The sequence below is a fragment of the Triturus cristatus genome, chromosome 2_2, assembly GCF_964204655.1.
Source record: "Triturus cristatus chromosome 2_2, aTriCri1.1, whole genome shotgun sequence".
Classification (NCBI taxonomy): domain Eukaryota; kingdom Metazoa; phylum Chordata; class Amphibia; order Caudata; family Salamandridae; genus Triturus; species Triturus cristatus.
In genome coordinates, this window is record NC_140582.1 from 758,456,148 (window position 1) to 758,474,888 (window position 18,741).

At 42.1% G+C, this 18,741-nt stretch overlaps 1 protein-coding gene across 7 annotated transcripts in view; it reads right to left on the reverse strand.

Annotated features, from left to right (window-relative positions):
- MICU3 (mitochondrial calcium uptake 3) overlaps positions 1–18,741 on the reverse strand; it is a 547,440-nt gene that overhangs the window by 397,294 nt on the left and 131,405 nt on the right. For all 7 annotated transcript variants that reach the window (XM_085642029.1, XM_085642031.1, XM_085642030.1 and 4 more), the window contains exons 2-4: positions 16,832–16,985; positions 14,967–14,998; positions 981–1,059 (exon numbers count right to left, since the gene is read on the reverse strand). In XM_085642029.1, the coding sequence (XP_085498155.1) occupies positions 981–1,059; positions 14,967–14,998; positions 16,832–16,985 (265 nt within the window). The remainder of the gene's footprint in view (positions 1–980; positions 1,060–14,966; positions 14,999–16,831; positions 16,986–18,741) is intronic.

Here is an 18,741-nt window from a genome sequence, read left to right on the forward strand (position 1 = left end):
GTAAGTTTAACTTGTTAGTTTTTAAAATAATTTTTTAACTCTTCTCCAACCCCGCGCGCACGCACTCCCCCGGCACCCCCTCCACCCGCCCCACGTCTTTTTCTATGTGCCAGCTACTGCTGCTGGCTCCACTCTACCGACGCCAAGCAGAGTACAATGGAGGAACAAGTAGTGGGCTCTATTCACAAATGAAAGTTTTACATCTGCACTTGCAGTACTTCAACCTCGCCGGGTTGAGGATGTAGCACTTCAGGTAATTCACAAAGGTAGGGACACCAGAAAAACGTTTGTGACTATGCTGAGGATAATTTGCATGTACAATTGTTCAACTCATCACATTGGTCCACTGGCACTTTTAAAAAATATATATATATTTTTCCCCTTTTAGAATATATTTTTACTTCATTGAGAAAACCCTTCTATTAGATTTCAACGTATTGCGAAAAGTCTTTACTCGAAAACGATTTAGTCTGAATCTTAACAGAATTAATTTTCCATAAATTCCATGGTGGTAATGGGACAGAGATAATTTCTGTACACCCACAAATTTTCAAGTTTCTATGTACACCTTAACGTTCCCAATTTACCAACCCTGGACCGACCTCAACACTGGAGCGAGATTTACTCATTTGCAATATTACAACATCGTGGGTATTCTAGTCCAAGCGTAAATGGGTTTATAAAACCAAAAGGGCACTTTGGTTTTTTTTGCATTTAAGTTGGACTTGCATGCACAAATTGAGCTGTGAATTGAACACCTAAGTACTTTAGACCAGAGGCGTAAGGGACACTGGGAGAACTGTGTGTGACGGGAATTTGATTTTATGCCTACCTTTTTGTTTTTGCATATACCCATTTAGATTTAAAATAATAAAGGCTTTGGATTCTGAAGTTATTGGACGGTTCTCACAAGTTGTAGATAAAAAACACATTTTTAACTATTTAACAGTAGTCAGAGTACAGCACAGTATTTCACATACCTTTGTCCCTGAGATTACGGAAAAGTTTAGATGATCCTTTCCAAACTGGCGGTGTATCCAGGAGCATTTGAGTTAGATCCTAGAAGAAGGTGACAAATATAATCAAAAAGTACAAAAACTAGGATTTAGAAAGGAAAGGTCAAAAAATATTTTTATTAATAGTACAAATATAGGCGTTTTTAAAAGAAGTTTATGTGGCAGTCAGCCTGAAGAGATACCTCCGACTCGCAAAAACTGTTTTCCCTGGATTCAAGGTCGGCCAGTCTTTCCCCGTGCTGGCTGGAAGGACAAGGTATCAGGGGGTTGGGGTGTCATAAGGGAGGGTCTAGGAGAGGGTCTAGGGGCGGGCCAGTGGTGCCTATAAAGATGTTGGGATAGGAGGTTCTGGCCTTTTCCCCAGCACCTTGCTCCACCGGGTTAGGGAGGGTTCTTATTTAAAGTTAGTCCACCCACCCACCCTACAGTTAAGAAAGGGTGAGAGTTAAGCGTGCCACTTTAGGGTGGGTTATAAGGCTCCAGATTTGCAGAACTTTGGAGGGGTGGCGAGTCACGGATGGGCAGAGATACCCCTCGGGAGGAGGGGGGAATTACACAGGTGAAAGAGGGCGGAGCGCAGGATGCAAGGTACAGCTGAAGAAAGTCAAGAGAGGATGTTTAAGAGGGCTGTGAAGGTGAGAAGGGATGTATGGACAAATTTACAGCAAGAATGGGGAGGAGTGAAACAGGTGAGACGGTTGGAGAATGGATGAGGGGTATGAGTTATTGTTGAATAAAGTTATGTACAGTTGCAGGCGATGTTTAGTAAAATGTTTGGAGCTATGATAACCTTTGTTAGAAACGGGGATTCCTGGTAGGCTAGGGCAAGCGCCACAGCCAGGCAGAAACCCCCATTTCTAGTCAGGGCAAGGGAGTTACATACTTTAGACAACCCCTGCTCGACCCATTGGTAGCTTGGCTCGAGCAGTTAGGCTTATCCCAGAGGCACTGTGTAAAGCGTTTGCACAACACACACACAGCGGCAACACTAGGCACACTACAAAAGAGACTCCACACAAGGTTATATAAAAATAGCCTTTGTATTATGTAAAACACATTAGAGTACAATTACAGATATATATATACACTGTTCCAACCGGCACCAGGTCACAAATTACAGGGGACTATGTACAAGGCAGCGCCAATCGGGCCACTGCCAGAACCATCACAAGGCATAAACAGTAAATGTAAAATCACCAGTAATAAATGTATAACAGCCAGTAGCTGCTGGTGAAATAGTGAACCCAGCCTTATACCGCGACAGGCATAAATCGCATTTAGATCAGGCATAACCTAAGCATCATAGTATGACATTAGGCACATGAGCATCTCATTAGGCATAAACCACCTTAGATCAGGCATAAATCAGGAGCATAAATCACATTATGCAATAGGCCTTACTAGCATAAACACATTATGCATAAATCACGGTGAATTATATTAGACCTCAACACATGGTGCATAAATCATCAGCATAAACACATTATGCATTACAAACATGTCATGCCCTATAGGAGTAAAACTGCACCCTAGGCAATAGCTCAATATAGCATAGCCTAGATACCAACAGTAGTTCATGTAGAGACATTAGGGAGATCACCCAACAAAGCCAGCATTTCAACAGTAAATAGTTGCTGCGGTACACACATCATGGGGATCATAGGACAATGGGGTAACTACCCCTAGATGGCACACGTACATCAGAACGTCAGGGCATCTCACCAACACTACTGCTAAGGCACCCATCCTTCCCTATGTAGGTTCCTGGGCCACCTGTCCGCCTACTACAGTAAAAATGCGTGATCCTCTGATCGCCAAACAGGGCCTTTTTTTCCCCAATGTGAGAAGCGCTATGCAGGCCTGCAAAAGGAGGAGCTAACCACCATAAAGGCCCTCCGTGCTTTCCGGCCTTGGATGCTGCAGAGCCGGGCTTTTTCTCTGTAGTCCCTCACCACGGGACCTCACAGGGAGCTGGCACACAAGGTAGACCCCTGTGGGGGAGGTGGGAGACCTCAACTGGTCCCGGTCTGTCCCCTGACGTCTGTGCCTCCCCAACTGCACCCTGAGGGAGGCGCGAGGGCTTCCCTTCTACTAATCGGTGGTAGATCCTGGGCCCAGAGGGTGTCCCGTTCGCTCTCCTTCCTTGGCGCCACGTCCTGCAGGGCGAGTAGTGGCTTCCCCTCTTTGCTAGGGTATTCCCAGGCTCTCTTTCCACCGCTGTGTCTTCACTTCCTGCTTTTCGGCCGGCAGCCACGCCCACAACCAGGCCACAGCTGCCTGGCTTCCTCTTTCCGGCATTCCTCTCGGCGGCTCTGGCCGCGGCGGTGATTTTGCTGCCAAATGCGGGGTGGGCACCTTCTGACCAAAAATAAGTGTAAATGCGGGGTGGGCAACTACGAAAGCTGCAAAATGCAAAAGCAACCGCTGGCCAAAATAAACAGCAGGAACACGGGGTGAGCACCCTCTTGAAGGCACAAAACGCGGGGTAGGCTCCCACTAATAAAATATGCACAGAACGCTGGGTGGGCTGGGTGTCCCCTCCAAGTAAGCACAAAACACAACACACCTCATGGGGTCACAGCCCATCTATTTATATTACATCCCTTCTTTGTCCGCCCCCTTCTAGAAGCCTCTGTAAGGGTCTTGGAGGTTCCAGTCCCAACTGCCTCTGGGAGGGGTGTCAATCACTTTGTTTACCAGGCTTCCCTCCTCCTTTGTGATCTGAGGCAGGGTCATCAGACACACCACAGGGGGGTGGAGCCAGCATTGTACAGGGCAGGCACAGATCTATTTAGGGACAGGGGACTTCTCCTCCCACTACTCCAATTGCAGATCTTCCATTCAGCCTAGTGCTGACTCACCCTGCCCTCCCTGGAGCCACCCACACCTCACCAGCCCCGGTCACTTCTAGAAGCAGACATGCAATACACAACAGGCAGGCACATAGCACACATAAATACCAACTTCTAAAAGTGGCATTCCTAAAATAGTGAAAAAAGATCTGTGCACACCATTGCACAGCATTTATTATTTCCATTCCAAACATACCAAGCATGACATACTTATTTTGTTCCATTTAGGAGTTATCCCATGAGGGGGGAGGTGGGGGGGCAAGGGGGGGGTCCCAATGTTAATCTATGGAGGGCAGAGAGCACACGCACTTTGCACTGCTAACCATTGCTAAAGTGCCCAGAGTCCCAAAACCACCAACACCATGTTAGAAAAAAGGGTAGGAGGAAGGCAAAAAGTTCAGTATGACCCTGCAAAAAGGGCCAAGTCCATCAACCTTGTCCTAATAAAATGGCCTTTTACGCTTCAAGTCAGCGTGGAGTGTAGTTATTGCACGGTGTTTGCTGAAAGATGGCTGCCTCTTTCTTGTTTAAAACCAGGATCCAGAATTAGTGAGCAGAGTGTTGACAAGATACCCAAACAGACATGCAGCGCAGATAGCATTCAATTGATGTTCATTGTGGTGTTGTGGTCATCTCCGTTTCAACATAAAATGCTGTCTCCAAAACCGGAGAAAGCTTCACCTGCAGCAATTCATGTCCCTGCAGTGAGGATTAGAAAACAGCTCTGGTGGAGAGTTTTGCCTATGTCTATGCTCTGTTACACCCCTAGAGTCCACAATGGAAGCAGCAGCATCTGAACACAAGTCCAAACTGGTTGCTGCCATAATGAGACTGCACTATTTAAAGGCTGTTTTTGTTCCCAAACACAACGTTGTGAGTAATAATTATATCACAAACAAAAACTCTGAACAACTCAATCTAATACCACTGAATCTGCATTAGCTGCATCTAAGAGAAGGAATTCAAATGAAATGATGCTGCTTCACCTGTAAAGCCACACATCTGAACAATCCACTCGTATCCATGAGAGGTGGCCTACATCAACTCAGAAGCCCTCACAGTCAACATCTTGAAGTATCTCGATTCTGAACCCGGCTTACTCAAGCACACTTATTTGGTGTTGCAGGAACTGTTTGGAATTTTCTCCCCCTTGATAGCAAAACAAAACCCACCTACAGCACATTTAGGTAACACCTAACAATCCACCTCCTCTTAAAGTAATGTTAATTTCGCCTTTTTCCAAAAAACACGGATCAGTCTTGTGATTCAATGACTACCCATTTACTGTGTTGCTGTCCAAAGTCTCTAAATGTGCTCGCTTAGGCAGGGTTATCTGCGCTCTCCTGAAGTGAGAAAGCTCAGGGTCCTAACAACCTAGATGTAAGATAACAAGTCTACAGAGAAAGTGAGACTTAACTAAGCGCATTTGTATCTTGAGATAAACATGGGCAAAAAGTAAAGGCTCGCCTCATGGGGGAGTGTGGGGAGAGTCCTAGGACAAGCAATTATCACAGCTTCCATAAAGTATGAATCGCCAGCTAAGTTTGTGGACAACACGTCAAATAATCTCTCATAAAATGTACTGTATAAGCATTGACTACAATAGAGGAAATACATAAAACAATGAGAAACACAATGCCAGTAAACAGTATTCATGTAATGAAACCAGGAATCAAGGAGAACATTAATGTCCTGAAGAAACCAGCACTTCAGAATGAGAAGGTAACTCAAGTGAAACAAAGGTTAAACCAATATAGCAAAGAAAATTGTTTCTGCATAAAAACTCTGTACAACATTTGTGAATATCAAAGTTTGCAAAGCTCAGAACACATGCAAGAACACAGATGAAATGTAGGAACACTGAACCAACCCAATGCAATGAGAACATACATGCAATGTAGGAAAATTGAACCAGCACAACGCAATTAGAGACTTGTAGTCCAATAACATGTTTGCACACAGTAAATGATCATGAACAAATGGTTACAGTATCAATATGTATGATCGAAATGTGCCCACCAGGCATTTATTTGTATGTTTTGGTGATGGTCAAGGTTTGTGAACATCTTTAATTGTAGTGAACAAAGAAGCCACAACGACAGTCCAAATTCAGTATTTTCATTACTTACAAAAGAAGGGCAAAGCATCTCAGTGTTCATTTAAGCAATTGTGGACATCAGGAAGACGCACAGTCCTCAGTATCTTCTAAAAGTCACAGAGTTATGATTGGTCTCCCCCAGACGCAAGAGCTCATGGGCTGCTATGAGTATTGCAATGCCTTTCACTGGATGCCTCTGTAGGTTATGGTTTGTTTTTGAAAACTTCAATAAACACATTTAAATATAAAAGTCACAGAGGCTACAAACTCATGAACACGCTGATCACAATAGACAACAAAGGCCTTTAATCTGGATAGCTATCTAGGTAAATATGTAGCAGTCCAACAACCAAGGCAGGTACAAAAAGAGCAAGAAAATGGATAAACCTATAAAATTCAATGTAGGCAGCAGTGTGCAAACGGGCAGAATCCCAATGCCTTTCTAACAAAGATTAGATGATTTCTTACCCAGCCCGCCTCTGTGTCTGGTTAGCAGTTTGAGGGGCTCAGCCCTATTTGTAAACATCTGCTGTTATTGGAGTTGATTATTCAGAAACCTCCTCCAAGTATTAGGGTAAGGAGCAGATCAGGTCTCAAGGTTTTCTTGTTGGGTCTACAGCTGGCTGGGAGTAGCCGTGCAGCACAACTGCGCAACATAGCAGCAAGTCCAGCCAAAAAAGCTTTGACTCTTTGATTCTGAGGCTACTCAAGACAATGTCCTTCTCTGAATGTGTCCGTGCAATATGCGTCCTAATTGTGTGGACTCTATGTATCCTCAAGCTGTGGCTTTATCACCCTGCAATTTATTGTAGTTATTGGAAGTTCTCTAGTGGGTGGCAGTGTTTCTGTGGAGAACATTAAAACAATTGTGAACTGGGGCACTTTTATGAACTCTTGGCTGAGATTTCATGGAATCACGCAGTGATTTTTCATTGATAAATATATTTACCTTGCTCATACCCAAGAGAGCTAGAAATATTTTCAGAAATATAAGAGCAGTTTTTGTGAATTCAAATGTAGACTCCCCAACATGTGTTCTATTATGTCAGATATTTCCGTGGGCCTGAGGAAGGTGGTGTAGAAGTTTAAAAAGTCTCCAAAACAGAACATGAACGCATTTTAATTGGAATACTGGGCTTCTGACCACAGTATAACTTTAAAAGACTACATTAGTCTGTTCACTGTTTTCGATCCAATATTTGTTTAGAGCCCATATTTTAAACTTGTGTGCATATAGGTGTGAGTGCAAGCGGATTGGGAGAGCCCTTTTTAGGTTTACGATTTCTGTTACTCCAAATAGCATCTGCACGTAGATAACTCGGCTGTACGGGTCTATATTTAATAACAATTGTTAATTGGGTTTCTAATGTTATATCACAGATTATATGAAATTAAGAAATTTAATGATTCTAAAAAGTTTGATAAAAAGATTTTTTGTTGTGGTGAGAGCTTATTTGATCCCTTTCTGCATTGCCTCAATCACAACCAAAAAGTAGACATTTTTGACACTACTTGCATATCAAGGCTGAAGAGGGCTTCCTTTGCCTCTGATCTTCAACATGGCCTGCAGGGGGGCAAGTGTTACTAGGAGGTAACAGGTAGCCGGGACACACTCTGCTGTGGATACACCAGACAGCAATTGGGTCCAGCACGAGAGAATACTAAAGCTGATCATTGAGCTGCAGGGCAGTTCCTAGTTCTAGTCGATAATCTGAGCAAATTGGCACATGCTCACTATCAATCAAAGTCCAGTGCATTTCAAGTTTAAAGGGTGAGGTAGGAGTTTACTACTCTAAGTAGCTTCTGGGATAGCACCTTTCCCAGCATCATTCAAGGAGATCAAGGAAGTAGTAGTAGGAGGGACTGTCTTCTCAGGGGCATCATTAAGCTTACTTTAAAGTCCTTAATTGCACAATTTACAGGTAATCAGAATGACAGGCGCACTGGTAATCTACGCACAACATTTACTGTACTCATTTGTGCTAATGTTCGTGAAGGGGTACGCCACAGAAGATTGTGTACAATGGTTGCAATCATGACATTTATTCCAAATAAATGAACATGAAGTGGGCATATTATGTGCCTAAAGAGAGCTCATGCTGAATGAGACTAGAGGGCAAATCCCTTAATACAAAGAGTTGCAAGACCAATTGGAGGTCTGCACGCTCGGTATCCACCAGAAAGAGGACACTGAAGAGCACCAACCTGTGGTTTGAGGGTCTCCATGGGAATATGGAACTCACAATTTGTTCCACAAAACACACAGAGGGAAATTCAAGGAGAAATTAAATATGGTGGAATGGCAATGTTGCAGTGTGTGTTGGGCAGTTTACGTCTTACATGCTCCCAATATATTCTGGTACTGCAATCTATAAGTGATCAAGTTATGCTAGGTCATACTTTGAGGTGATTCAATAAATTACATATCAAACAAGCCTATAGTCTATGTGGCCGAGGAGAGCTATAAAAATATATGGCATAAAATATAAGAGCAATAATAATAAGTATTATTATTATTATAATAAATGAATTGATAACTTGAAGTACACATTAGCATATAATACCTTCTGACACTGATTACTTTGATGGACTACTCATTGGCCTCAGGATGAGTTCCTGTTATGTTCAAGCAAGGCCACGATCTTACTTTGTGAAAGGCAGATTAGTTAATTTCAGAAGATTTAACTTCTTAATTAACTTCCACTTAATTAGAAACGTAACATTTACAGGCAAGCATCTCAAATTCCCTACTCTTCTTGCTTTCTATCACATTTTTCTTTGCACAATCTTTTTTGTTCTTCCTAGTGTGGCATCTGTGCCGCTATGACATTGGGGGAGGCATCATACAGTTGTTGGATGTTACCATAGGTTTAATGAATGTGGACAGGGAGTTGCGGTGAACCTTTCAGTAACCTTTGACACTCCTAATCATGAGACACTCCTGTTAAGCAAACCAAATGCACATGGGAATCCATGGGTATCTATGAAAAAGATCTGCTTCTAACCGGACAATGAGGTCTTAGGTTGTTCAGATGGTGGCCACGAATTCAGACTCCCTGCTGATGCCTTCTGGGGAACCACAAGGCTCGAGACTGTCTCCAACTTTTTTTTATTGTCAGTGAGTGAAAAATGATTTGGAGCCAATATCAGCAGTTACAAACTGACACACTTTTGTTAGACCTGTCAGCCTTAGGGTGGTCTTCTCCCCAACCTTTTGCCTTCCTCCTCCATTTTTTCTGATCTCATTTTGCTCGCCTTTGAACTCTGCACAACAGATCACTGCTAAAGTGTATGCACTGCCTCCTTATAACATGATACTATTGGCTTAGTCCCAATTGGAATATTTAGTTTACTTATAAGTCCCTAGTAAAGTGGCACTACAGGTGCCCACACTATGTACATTAAAAGCTACTAGTGGGCCTGAAGCACAGATTGTCCCACCCACATAAATAGCCCTTTTTTAAACATGTCTCAGGCCTGCAATTGCAACTTGTGTGTGCAGTTTAAACTGCCATTTCAACCTGGCAAAAAAACCTTTTGCTGGGCCCAAACCTTTCTCTTTAATGCATATAAGTCACCCCTGGGGTAGGCCCTGGACAGCCCACAGGGCAAGGTGCGATGTATTTAAAAAGTTGGACATGCACTATTAAGTTTTACATGTCCTGGTAGTGAAAAACTCTAAAATGAGTTTATCATTTCAGCTAGACCTACCTCTACCATAGGATAACATTTGAATTACCTTATTATATCATATAAAAGTAATTTCCAAATGCGAACTGGTAATCACTGTCTGTTTGGTGTCTCTGGAATTAGAATTTAAAATTCTATCTTATGGCAATGGTGGATTTTAGGTTACAATTTTGAAAATGGCACTTTTAGAAAGCTGCTGCAGTACAGGGAGGACCTGGCCTGGCAATTCGGGCTGAACCGTTCCCACGAGGAGCAGGGTCAAGGACGATTTGCATATGGGTGGGTCCAAACTGGGGTGGCTTAGTGAGAAAAAGAACTATGGATTAAACCCACATCTCTTGACTAGGGGCGAGTGGTTGAAAAGTTCAGCACTCCATCCATCATCTTGTTGTGTTTACTTTTCAGAAAGGTGGCATATTCCTGCATTAGCTGCGATGTAGTGCCTGTATCCTGTACTAGGGTCACATGACTGGGTGTAGCTGACAGTTGACTGTGTATTCCTCCTAGACAGCCACATGCAATAGGTGTGCCTGGATGGGCCATCCCTGGCAGGATGAGAGGAAGAAGCTGGGCACAACTCCACTCACACTTGAATAGCATGTTTCCTGCCTCCACACAAAGGGCTGCAAACACCCTGTAGCTAGTCTGAAATGCCTGCGAACTTCAAAGGGGAAGCTTCTCCCCCACTTCAGAGGCACAACTGGGTAGAAAATACTGGACCTCAGACACCAACTCTACAGGCTACTGTGCTGCTGCAAGGACTGCCACTCTGCTGGATTGCTGCTCTAAAGGAACGGCTGCCCTGCTGTGTCGACCTGTTGCCTTCTTGACTGGGAAAGAGGAACTGGACATGCAACTTCATATTGAACCCAGGACCCCTGAGTGACTTCAAGGGCTATTCTGCTGGCCTCCTGATCTGAGCCTCAGGGAGAAAATAGGCTCCCAACCAGCTGCAGTGAGTTCCAGACACCGAAGTGGTGCCCCTCAGGGCCTGGACCCTTGGTGTGGCTCAGCAAGCTAAACTAAAGCTTTCAGGCTCTTCACGACGGCCAACAGGTCCGTTTTCCCCACAAACGCGCCACCTGCACCGAAAATCAGTGCAGAGCACCACCATAACATTTCTTCACACTGCAGCATCAACCACTCACAGGGGACCATCAATGAAAAGCTCCAGCCCGCCCATCCATGATGCATGTCCTGCTCTTCGTGCCAAGTCAATAGCCTCCTGCGATGCTCTCCTTACTCCTCGCGGCCCTCTCCAAAGCAAGAGGCACTCTTGACACAAAACTTGAGAAAGTAAAACTTCAGCAGGACTAATCTGGAACTGTATCCGACCTGCGCTCCATCACAGTCGGCCAAAACTATTGACTTTGACTGGTCCAGTATGACTAGATAGCCGCGGTTGGTGCCATGTGCCCTTAGGCACTTTTTTACACTTTATTCTTTAAAATTACATAACTCCACTGCTGATTGGATATTTGTTGTTTTGGTCTTCTTTAATGACATTTTGTTCTATTTCTCTAACCTGGTGTGTGATCTATTTGTGTGGTATTTTCACAGTTTTACTTTTTGACGTTTTGCATAAACACTTCACAAATTGCATCTAAGTTAAGCCTAACTGCTCTTTGCCAAGCTACCGGAGGGGGGGGGGGGGGAGGGGGGGGGGAAGGGGAGGGGAGGGGGGGGGGTTTCAGCATAGTCTAATTTGGTGTTGATCGTGCCTTACCCTGACAAGGATTGTGGTTGCTGCTTGACCAGGGCTTACACTCCAGTCAACCAACAAACCAATTTTTTACAAATTTAATATAAGATTACTAATAAACAGGTCAAACCAAATACCTTTAAAACTGCTTTATACACACAAACAAATGATTGAATATTCACCTAAGTAAGCATTATACTAATGATATGCAACATGCAGATTATGACGTACCTAAAGTAGATGATCCTGTGGTAATGTGGCATATTAGGACTTTGTCAGTCTTTTGAAAAAGTCATTTAATTACAGTCTCAAAGTGTCTTTCGCTAAATTGGCCTTCTATTGCATTCAATATTCCTTCAGTATTTCATGGGATTGGGATAAAATAAATTTGTTGTGCATAAAGTTTACAGAGAACCATTTTTAAAGTGCTTGCGTGAGTGCCTTCTGCCATCTTGATAACTTTGTTCTGCCTCATCATTTATTGCAAACCTTAGTTCTATGACCTTTCCATTGTGTTACATAGGCGTATTCATCATATCGTACCAATTTTGCAGATCAGACCCATTCTACTATAATAACATACATTTCCCATCTCACAATTATCTTGATTTCAGAACCCCATTCTATGTGCACGGGTGGAATTTTGTCAATCCAGTTGTCTGCTATTACTCTTCTCAACTGCCACTGCCAAATCCACCTTAGACCATGATGTGTCAAAATTAACTGAGATACCAAAAGAATTCTTAGCGGTCAATGTAAAAGTATATCTGACAGCCGGTTCAAGCATATCTGGAAACGGTGCCAGAGCTCTTAAGGAGCAGACATTCCCATATCACATGTTCCTAGGTGCCTATGTGGTTCTTGCACTTCTGACAATTAGAATTCATGCTCAGAAACCAAAATTATTTTTTTATTGGGAAAATGATACAAATAAAAAAAGTAAAGTACAATGATTGTCAAATTTAGAGCGTCCAAAAAAAGGCATGCATTATTTTGCAGACCTGATTAATTTCTGCATTGCTCATATCTATTCCTACACAACTCCACTTATCTAATATTCTCAAAATTGCATCACCATTGTCTAGCTCGGGATTCTTCAGCAATTAGCTTGCGAGTTACTCGTAGCTCACCAGCTACCTGTAAGTAGCTCTCATGTGTCTACCCAGTCTATTAAATCAGAAGCATTTGCTTGGCACCCATCAAAATCAGATGATGGCAATGCACTTTAGGCCTGTGTCACCCAGAAACAGCTCAGAGAACTTCAGAAATTCCAAAATGCCACAGCCAGATTGGTAGTCGACATCCGCCACCTGCAGCCACATTACGCAACACCTCCGACAACTCCACTGGCTCCCAGTCAACAAGAGAATCACTTTCAAGCTCTTCACTCACGCCTAAAAAGCTCTACATGACGAAGGGCCAGCACACCTGAACCACCGCCTCACAATTTTTATGTACCTGCCAGACAACTCCGATCCTCCCAACTCGCCCTTGCCTCTGTCCCCAGGATCCACAAGACCAAAACCAGACAAAGGTCGCTCGCCCTCTTCACCACCAAGACCTGAAACACCCTGCCCCTCCACATCAGGCAATCTGCGTTGCTGACCCAATTCAGGAAGGACCTAAAGACCTGGCTCTTCGAATGATCATTCACCCAGTCCTACCAGCAGCCCCCCCCTTCCCAAGCACAAGACCCTGATTGATTGAATGAATTTATATAAGCATACTAACATTGAAAAGTGTGTGTTCAAGATTAAAATATATTTTCAGAACTCGCAAGGTGTTATTTGGAGAAAAATGATTGAATTCCCAAAATATATTTAAAGCTTATTAGTATTAGCTTGGTGCCAAGAGGGAATTTACGCTATAGCTATTATGTTTTTCCTATGGAGAGGTATTACAAACTGACAAAGCCTTTTTTAGATTACTGTAGACGATCCTTTCTGATGCTCTGAGGTAATCATGTCTAGTAATCTTGAAAGGGGTGATAACTAAAGCAATCTTGCCTGAAGTGGTCACTGTAATATACTAATCATAATATTAGCAGGTATGGGTAATTTTCACTAATTATAAGTAGCTCAAATTACAGAAAAGGTAGTAGAACCTTGGTATAGCTGTACAAGGAAAGTCTATTCACCGTGTAGTCCTTGTTAAAATTCTTATTGACAACATGCCCCAGTCTCCCAAAACACATACTAGTTTATTACGCTGTGTATATGGTGAAGTCCCTCAATCCAAATGATTAAAATATGAACCTTTGAATGTCAAGTTGAATATGACTTGCAATGCTTCAAAAGTCTTCATCTTAACTTCGCTTACCAGGTTTCCTCTCTCCCCAGACTCGATCTCTTCTGTTAATTCCAAGTATAGTACAGGGTCATCTAAAACTGGTGCAAGTTTGTGAAGTTCAAGTATTTGCAACATCTCCTAAATCATTCACCATATTCATAACAAGTTCTCAAGCACTCTGAATCTAATTTTCGCAAATAAGTTCATGTGAGCTAATTTAATTGTGAGGCCAGTCATTCCACTTTTATCCAGTTTCCTCTACCACAGAATTGGCCATATCACCGGCACAAACTATTTTAATTGATCAATCCACATTCCTCAGTTAACCGGTTCTATAGTATTTCTCTAGATCTGGGAGAGCCCATCTTACCTGAAACAAAGGACGGCACATCTTGTTACTACTAACTTGATTGCTTTTCCTGACCCGTATACAACGGAGCACTTCATTGAAGCCCAGGTTTAAGCCACAACCAAGGGTGATATTGGCAATGGTTACACCTGAGACAAATGCGAGTGGAATAGTCATTCTGAGTGCACATCTGAAGGCACTTAGCAGTGCATGTCCAGAGTGAATCATCTATTATCTTGGGTCATTTCATATTCCTAGGTCACCTGCTCACTGGTATGACCAAATACATGGATAGGGTTTGAGAGTGTTCTAATATCTTTAGGTGTGGCAAAGGGGCCGGAATCCATGCAGGGCAACCCTAAACCCCCAAATACCTTGGAATCAAATTAGATTTAGAAGCATGAGAGTGCACGTGCTAAAATTTAGGAAATGTTCACAGTTTCACCTGTGAGGGAAAAAGAAAACAGTGCATGAGCTAGTGATTAGCTAATGACCCAAAAGGGCCAGCTAAGCTTTCCATTGAGGAGGTCATCCAACAGGGATCCGCTCAGAAGGAATACTGCTTGATGAATGATTGGTTTGAGAGTCGATCAGCACTGGGGCCAATTACAATGACAGCTTCCACTAAATTTCATCAATGGCATTAGCCTGATCCCAGTTCTGTAATGTAGTCAGCGGTGTGTAAGCAAAGATTTGGCTGCGAAGAAACTACATTACAACAAGAACGCTAATGTGTCACTGCAGACTTAAAATGATACAGGGTGGGGAAGGGGGGCAGCAGGGAGAGGAAGATATATGTAGAGGTATCCTTAAATAGCAGTTTGCCATGGTCTGTAATGTAAAATAACACACAAATCATATTTTTGATGCATGCTTTTTTGGATTTATTATAATCATTAAATGTCAAACACTTTAATACTTATTACTATATGATAAAACAGAAGCAGATGCCGAGGAAGCTCAATCGTACCTGGTTTGACAGTGATTTCCATTGTTTAGCAACTGCAAGAAACAAAAGAAATATATACAATTGTAAAACGCAATAGGCAAATGTATCAAAATGTAATACAAATTGGAATAGATCTGGGAAAACGTTTTTATTCTTTTTTCAACAACGTGTATTACGAATATGTTAAAAAAAAAAAACACGTACCACACTAAGTGTGGTTTTGAGGCTATATAACAATTCTGCCATTGTGTTAGTGTGGTTTTTAATGAGAATAATGAAACAAATTAACAAGTTAAACTGTGGCCATTAACAACGTAATGACATATGCGACACATTGGTATGGTAGGAGGACGAGTAGGTTTACTCAAATGAAGGATCATTTACAGAGTGTGCACAAGGCGAAGAGGCACAGATAGTTTATAATCATAAATGGTAATCAACAACGAAAACATGTATTTCCAGTTTAGACACTGCAGTGGCAAACGTATGTTTAACCTTGGTAAAACGCATAGGGCATATGTCAAAGGAGAACTACATAAAGAATATTTTTGGAAAAAACTAAAAATGTTAGTACTTAAATCTGCTAACAAGAAGGCAGTCAAATAAATGTATTTTGGTGGGATGGTTATTAAATTACATGAAAGAGGTATAACGACAGGTGTTTAGTTTTATTAAAAAAGGTGTTTTCAATCAGTTTTACTGCCTTAAGAAAGGGGTACTGAGCACCTTAGGGTTATGGGATATTGATGGACTTTGCCTTTACCAACGGTAAAGTTTAAAAAAAGCAAAACAAGCATTGGTAAATCTACAAGGTCTGGCTTACATTTTTAGGCATGACTAAATATTTTTTTATAGGCTTGCACTGTGAAAAATCATGCTTTCTGTAAGCATTGTATCAATGACAAACAGTTTAATGTGTGATGATTCAAAGTAACCTCATACATTGCAATGCAAACTCTCTGTAGGAAGAGAAATTGCACACCAAATAGTGAATAACATCCTATGGTATATTTTAAAAATCATTAACAGTATGTCAATGCAGCTAGCTTTGCTGTCGAGTAAGACTTTAAAAAGAAACAAGCACTGGCAAAGCCAGAAGGTCTGGCAAATGCTGCTAGACGTTTGCATTTGTTAAAGCTTGTATTGCCATGGTGTTTGGCAAACTTTATTGTTGGGAAGCTGCTGGACTCTGGCCAATTAAAGAGAAGAAAAAAACACTGTTTCAAAGTAAAACGTTTTTGGTCTCAAACACTCAAAGTAGCCCCAGACACATAAGGAACTCAATTGTGTGTGGTTGTGCTCTTTGTAAAAGAGCAAAATGCAGACATTCACAGAAAAGATGGTCAATGGCTGAATTGGGTGATCCAATGCCCCATGCTGTATGAGGAAGGGGTGTAGTAAAATGTTAATGGTAACAACAGAGCAAAGGATGAAGAGGGCCAGCTGAAAGCTCCCATGACTGAGTAAATATAGGATTTTAGAAAATCAAAAGGTTTTTTCTATCACCACACCTAAAAAGCAACACAAAAAGGACAAATCGTCCACACAATATTTTTCAACTTGAAATTTTACCTCAATATGAAGTTGCACAAATTTAGCGACTGGTTATGAAAAAGGTTTACCTAGCCATTTTGTACAGCAGTGGCACTTGAGCCCTGGTGCCGCATCTACTTTGTAGCACCTCAATATATCTGTTCCTTTGAAGATTTAGCATTGATGCTCAAGATAAGGAAAAAAGCAGCATTTTTAAAATACACTGTTCTTTATAGAAATAACCGTTTATTTCATTGTAGTAATCTTTGAGAGATACTGCCACATTTTGTAGTTTTGGTGCAGGTCTTGCTATTTGTTTGAAAATATACAATCTACAATAAATAAGTTCTTACTTCTGGGTTCGTCAGTTGTGACGGATTCAAGGAAATCGCGTGGTGTCATGTATAGCTGGCCTTCATATTCATAAGATGCAAACATGCGAAATCGCTGCTCCCGGGAAGTGGCATAAATGTCTAAATCTTCCATATCTGGCCTTCTGCCTTGAACCTATATTTAAAAAAGGAAAATGTCACTGAAATGCCACACTATCAAGACTTAATTCAGAATTGAGGCTATGAAGACAAATGCAATCAAAAAGCTTTTATATATGCAAATAGACAGATAGAAGGATAATATGCAATAAATGCAACCTGGTATATCAGTTTCTTACGAAAACGGTGTATTTAAAGAGCAATGAAAAAACTCTGCCATGATAAAGTATAGCCACAAAAGTCTTTCCATGTTTTGTTAAATTAAATGGGCTTTCTGTAGTGCCTTGTATGGTGTAAAGGTTTAAGTTTAAAATTGAGAGAGTAAATGTCTCACATGCCAACTCAACGAGCCAATACATTAAACTGCACTGAACATCAGACGCTTCACAACATAGAAGAAACATACCACAAAAGAAAGAGCATTTTGTGTACAAGGGCAGCAAGGAGACAGTATAGTAATAACGGTGAAGTTATATAGCATACAGCAGAACAGAGAAGTATGCTGGGAGTAAAGTCAATGAGACACCTACAGACATCTAACACTCGACATGGAAGTAACAGAAACTAAGCCGATAAGCTCCAAGATGTTGAACAGGGGCTGATATTTGGATTTTGACTCCTTTAAAGCGTACATCTTTCTCAGTACAACTGAGGGCTCAATCTATGCCATGGTACATAAGTCCCCAAAACATAATTGGGAGACAGGTTAGTCAATGGACAATTAGTACACCTTCACCTTATAAGTAGAAACAGGGAAGAACGCGTGACATTTATAGGGCACTTAAGAACATCCATTCAGAGCACAACCAACACGTCCAATCACAGATATCTCCAGTGATCTCCTTTGCAAATCGATACTCTTGCTTTAACTCATCACAGTTGGTCCTTTCATTGAGTTGGGCTGTGCTAGAAAGTTGTTCGGGGTAATCCTCTGGTCAGGGGTCAGAAAAACGGTCAGTGGCCCTTTGTGCAGTGCTACTGTATAGTGAGATGGGAAAGATGCAGTTAAGCATGTTGCAGCCGAGCACGCCTCCCTCTGCTGCAACGGCGCATGCTCGGACATTTCACGGAAGAGATCTTCACCCCCTCCCCCCAAAGATGGAACAGAACGATCATGAGGTAGTGACTATCACCCCAAGTCTTTGTCACGGAGAAATACGAATTCCCTTCACTCACACTTCTTCACCATCGACATACAGTAACGTGACCTCTATGCCAACACAGAGCAGCTATAAGCTGTTAATGCCATTATTGAATTATTCACTTTTTAGGCAAGTATGCCTAACAAGAGGGCCGTTTAAAAAGGGAACTGCCTACAATGCATGCTTCTGCTTTCATACATTGAATTATAACACAATAGGTAATAATATAATACATGGATGTGTGACGATACGTATATAAAAACAGGGTAAAGATACCAGGACTGGTCATTAAATTTCCAATTCACAAATGATTGTCCATACCCCAGCATGAAATAAACACCCTCGCCAAGTGCCACCACCACTGCCTATCCCTGCATCTCTAAAGCAATGTCTCACATTATTGGCTAAAGGTGCTGCAGCTTTAGTGTCAGTGCAGCACTGCCGCCCAACACTGAATGGTCTCTGCTGTGTGTGCCGCAGGAGGCCAGAGTGTGAGCTGGGTCAGGGTCGAAGAGGGGTTATCTGAGCCTAGGCCCAGCTTGTTTACTCTTACTCACGGCTTACCCTGCTCACGTCCTATCTAACCCTTTGTGCTGTAATTAGATCTCCAGATTTATTTTTTGAAAATAG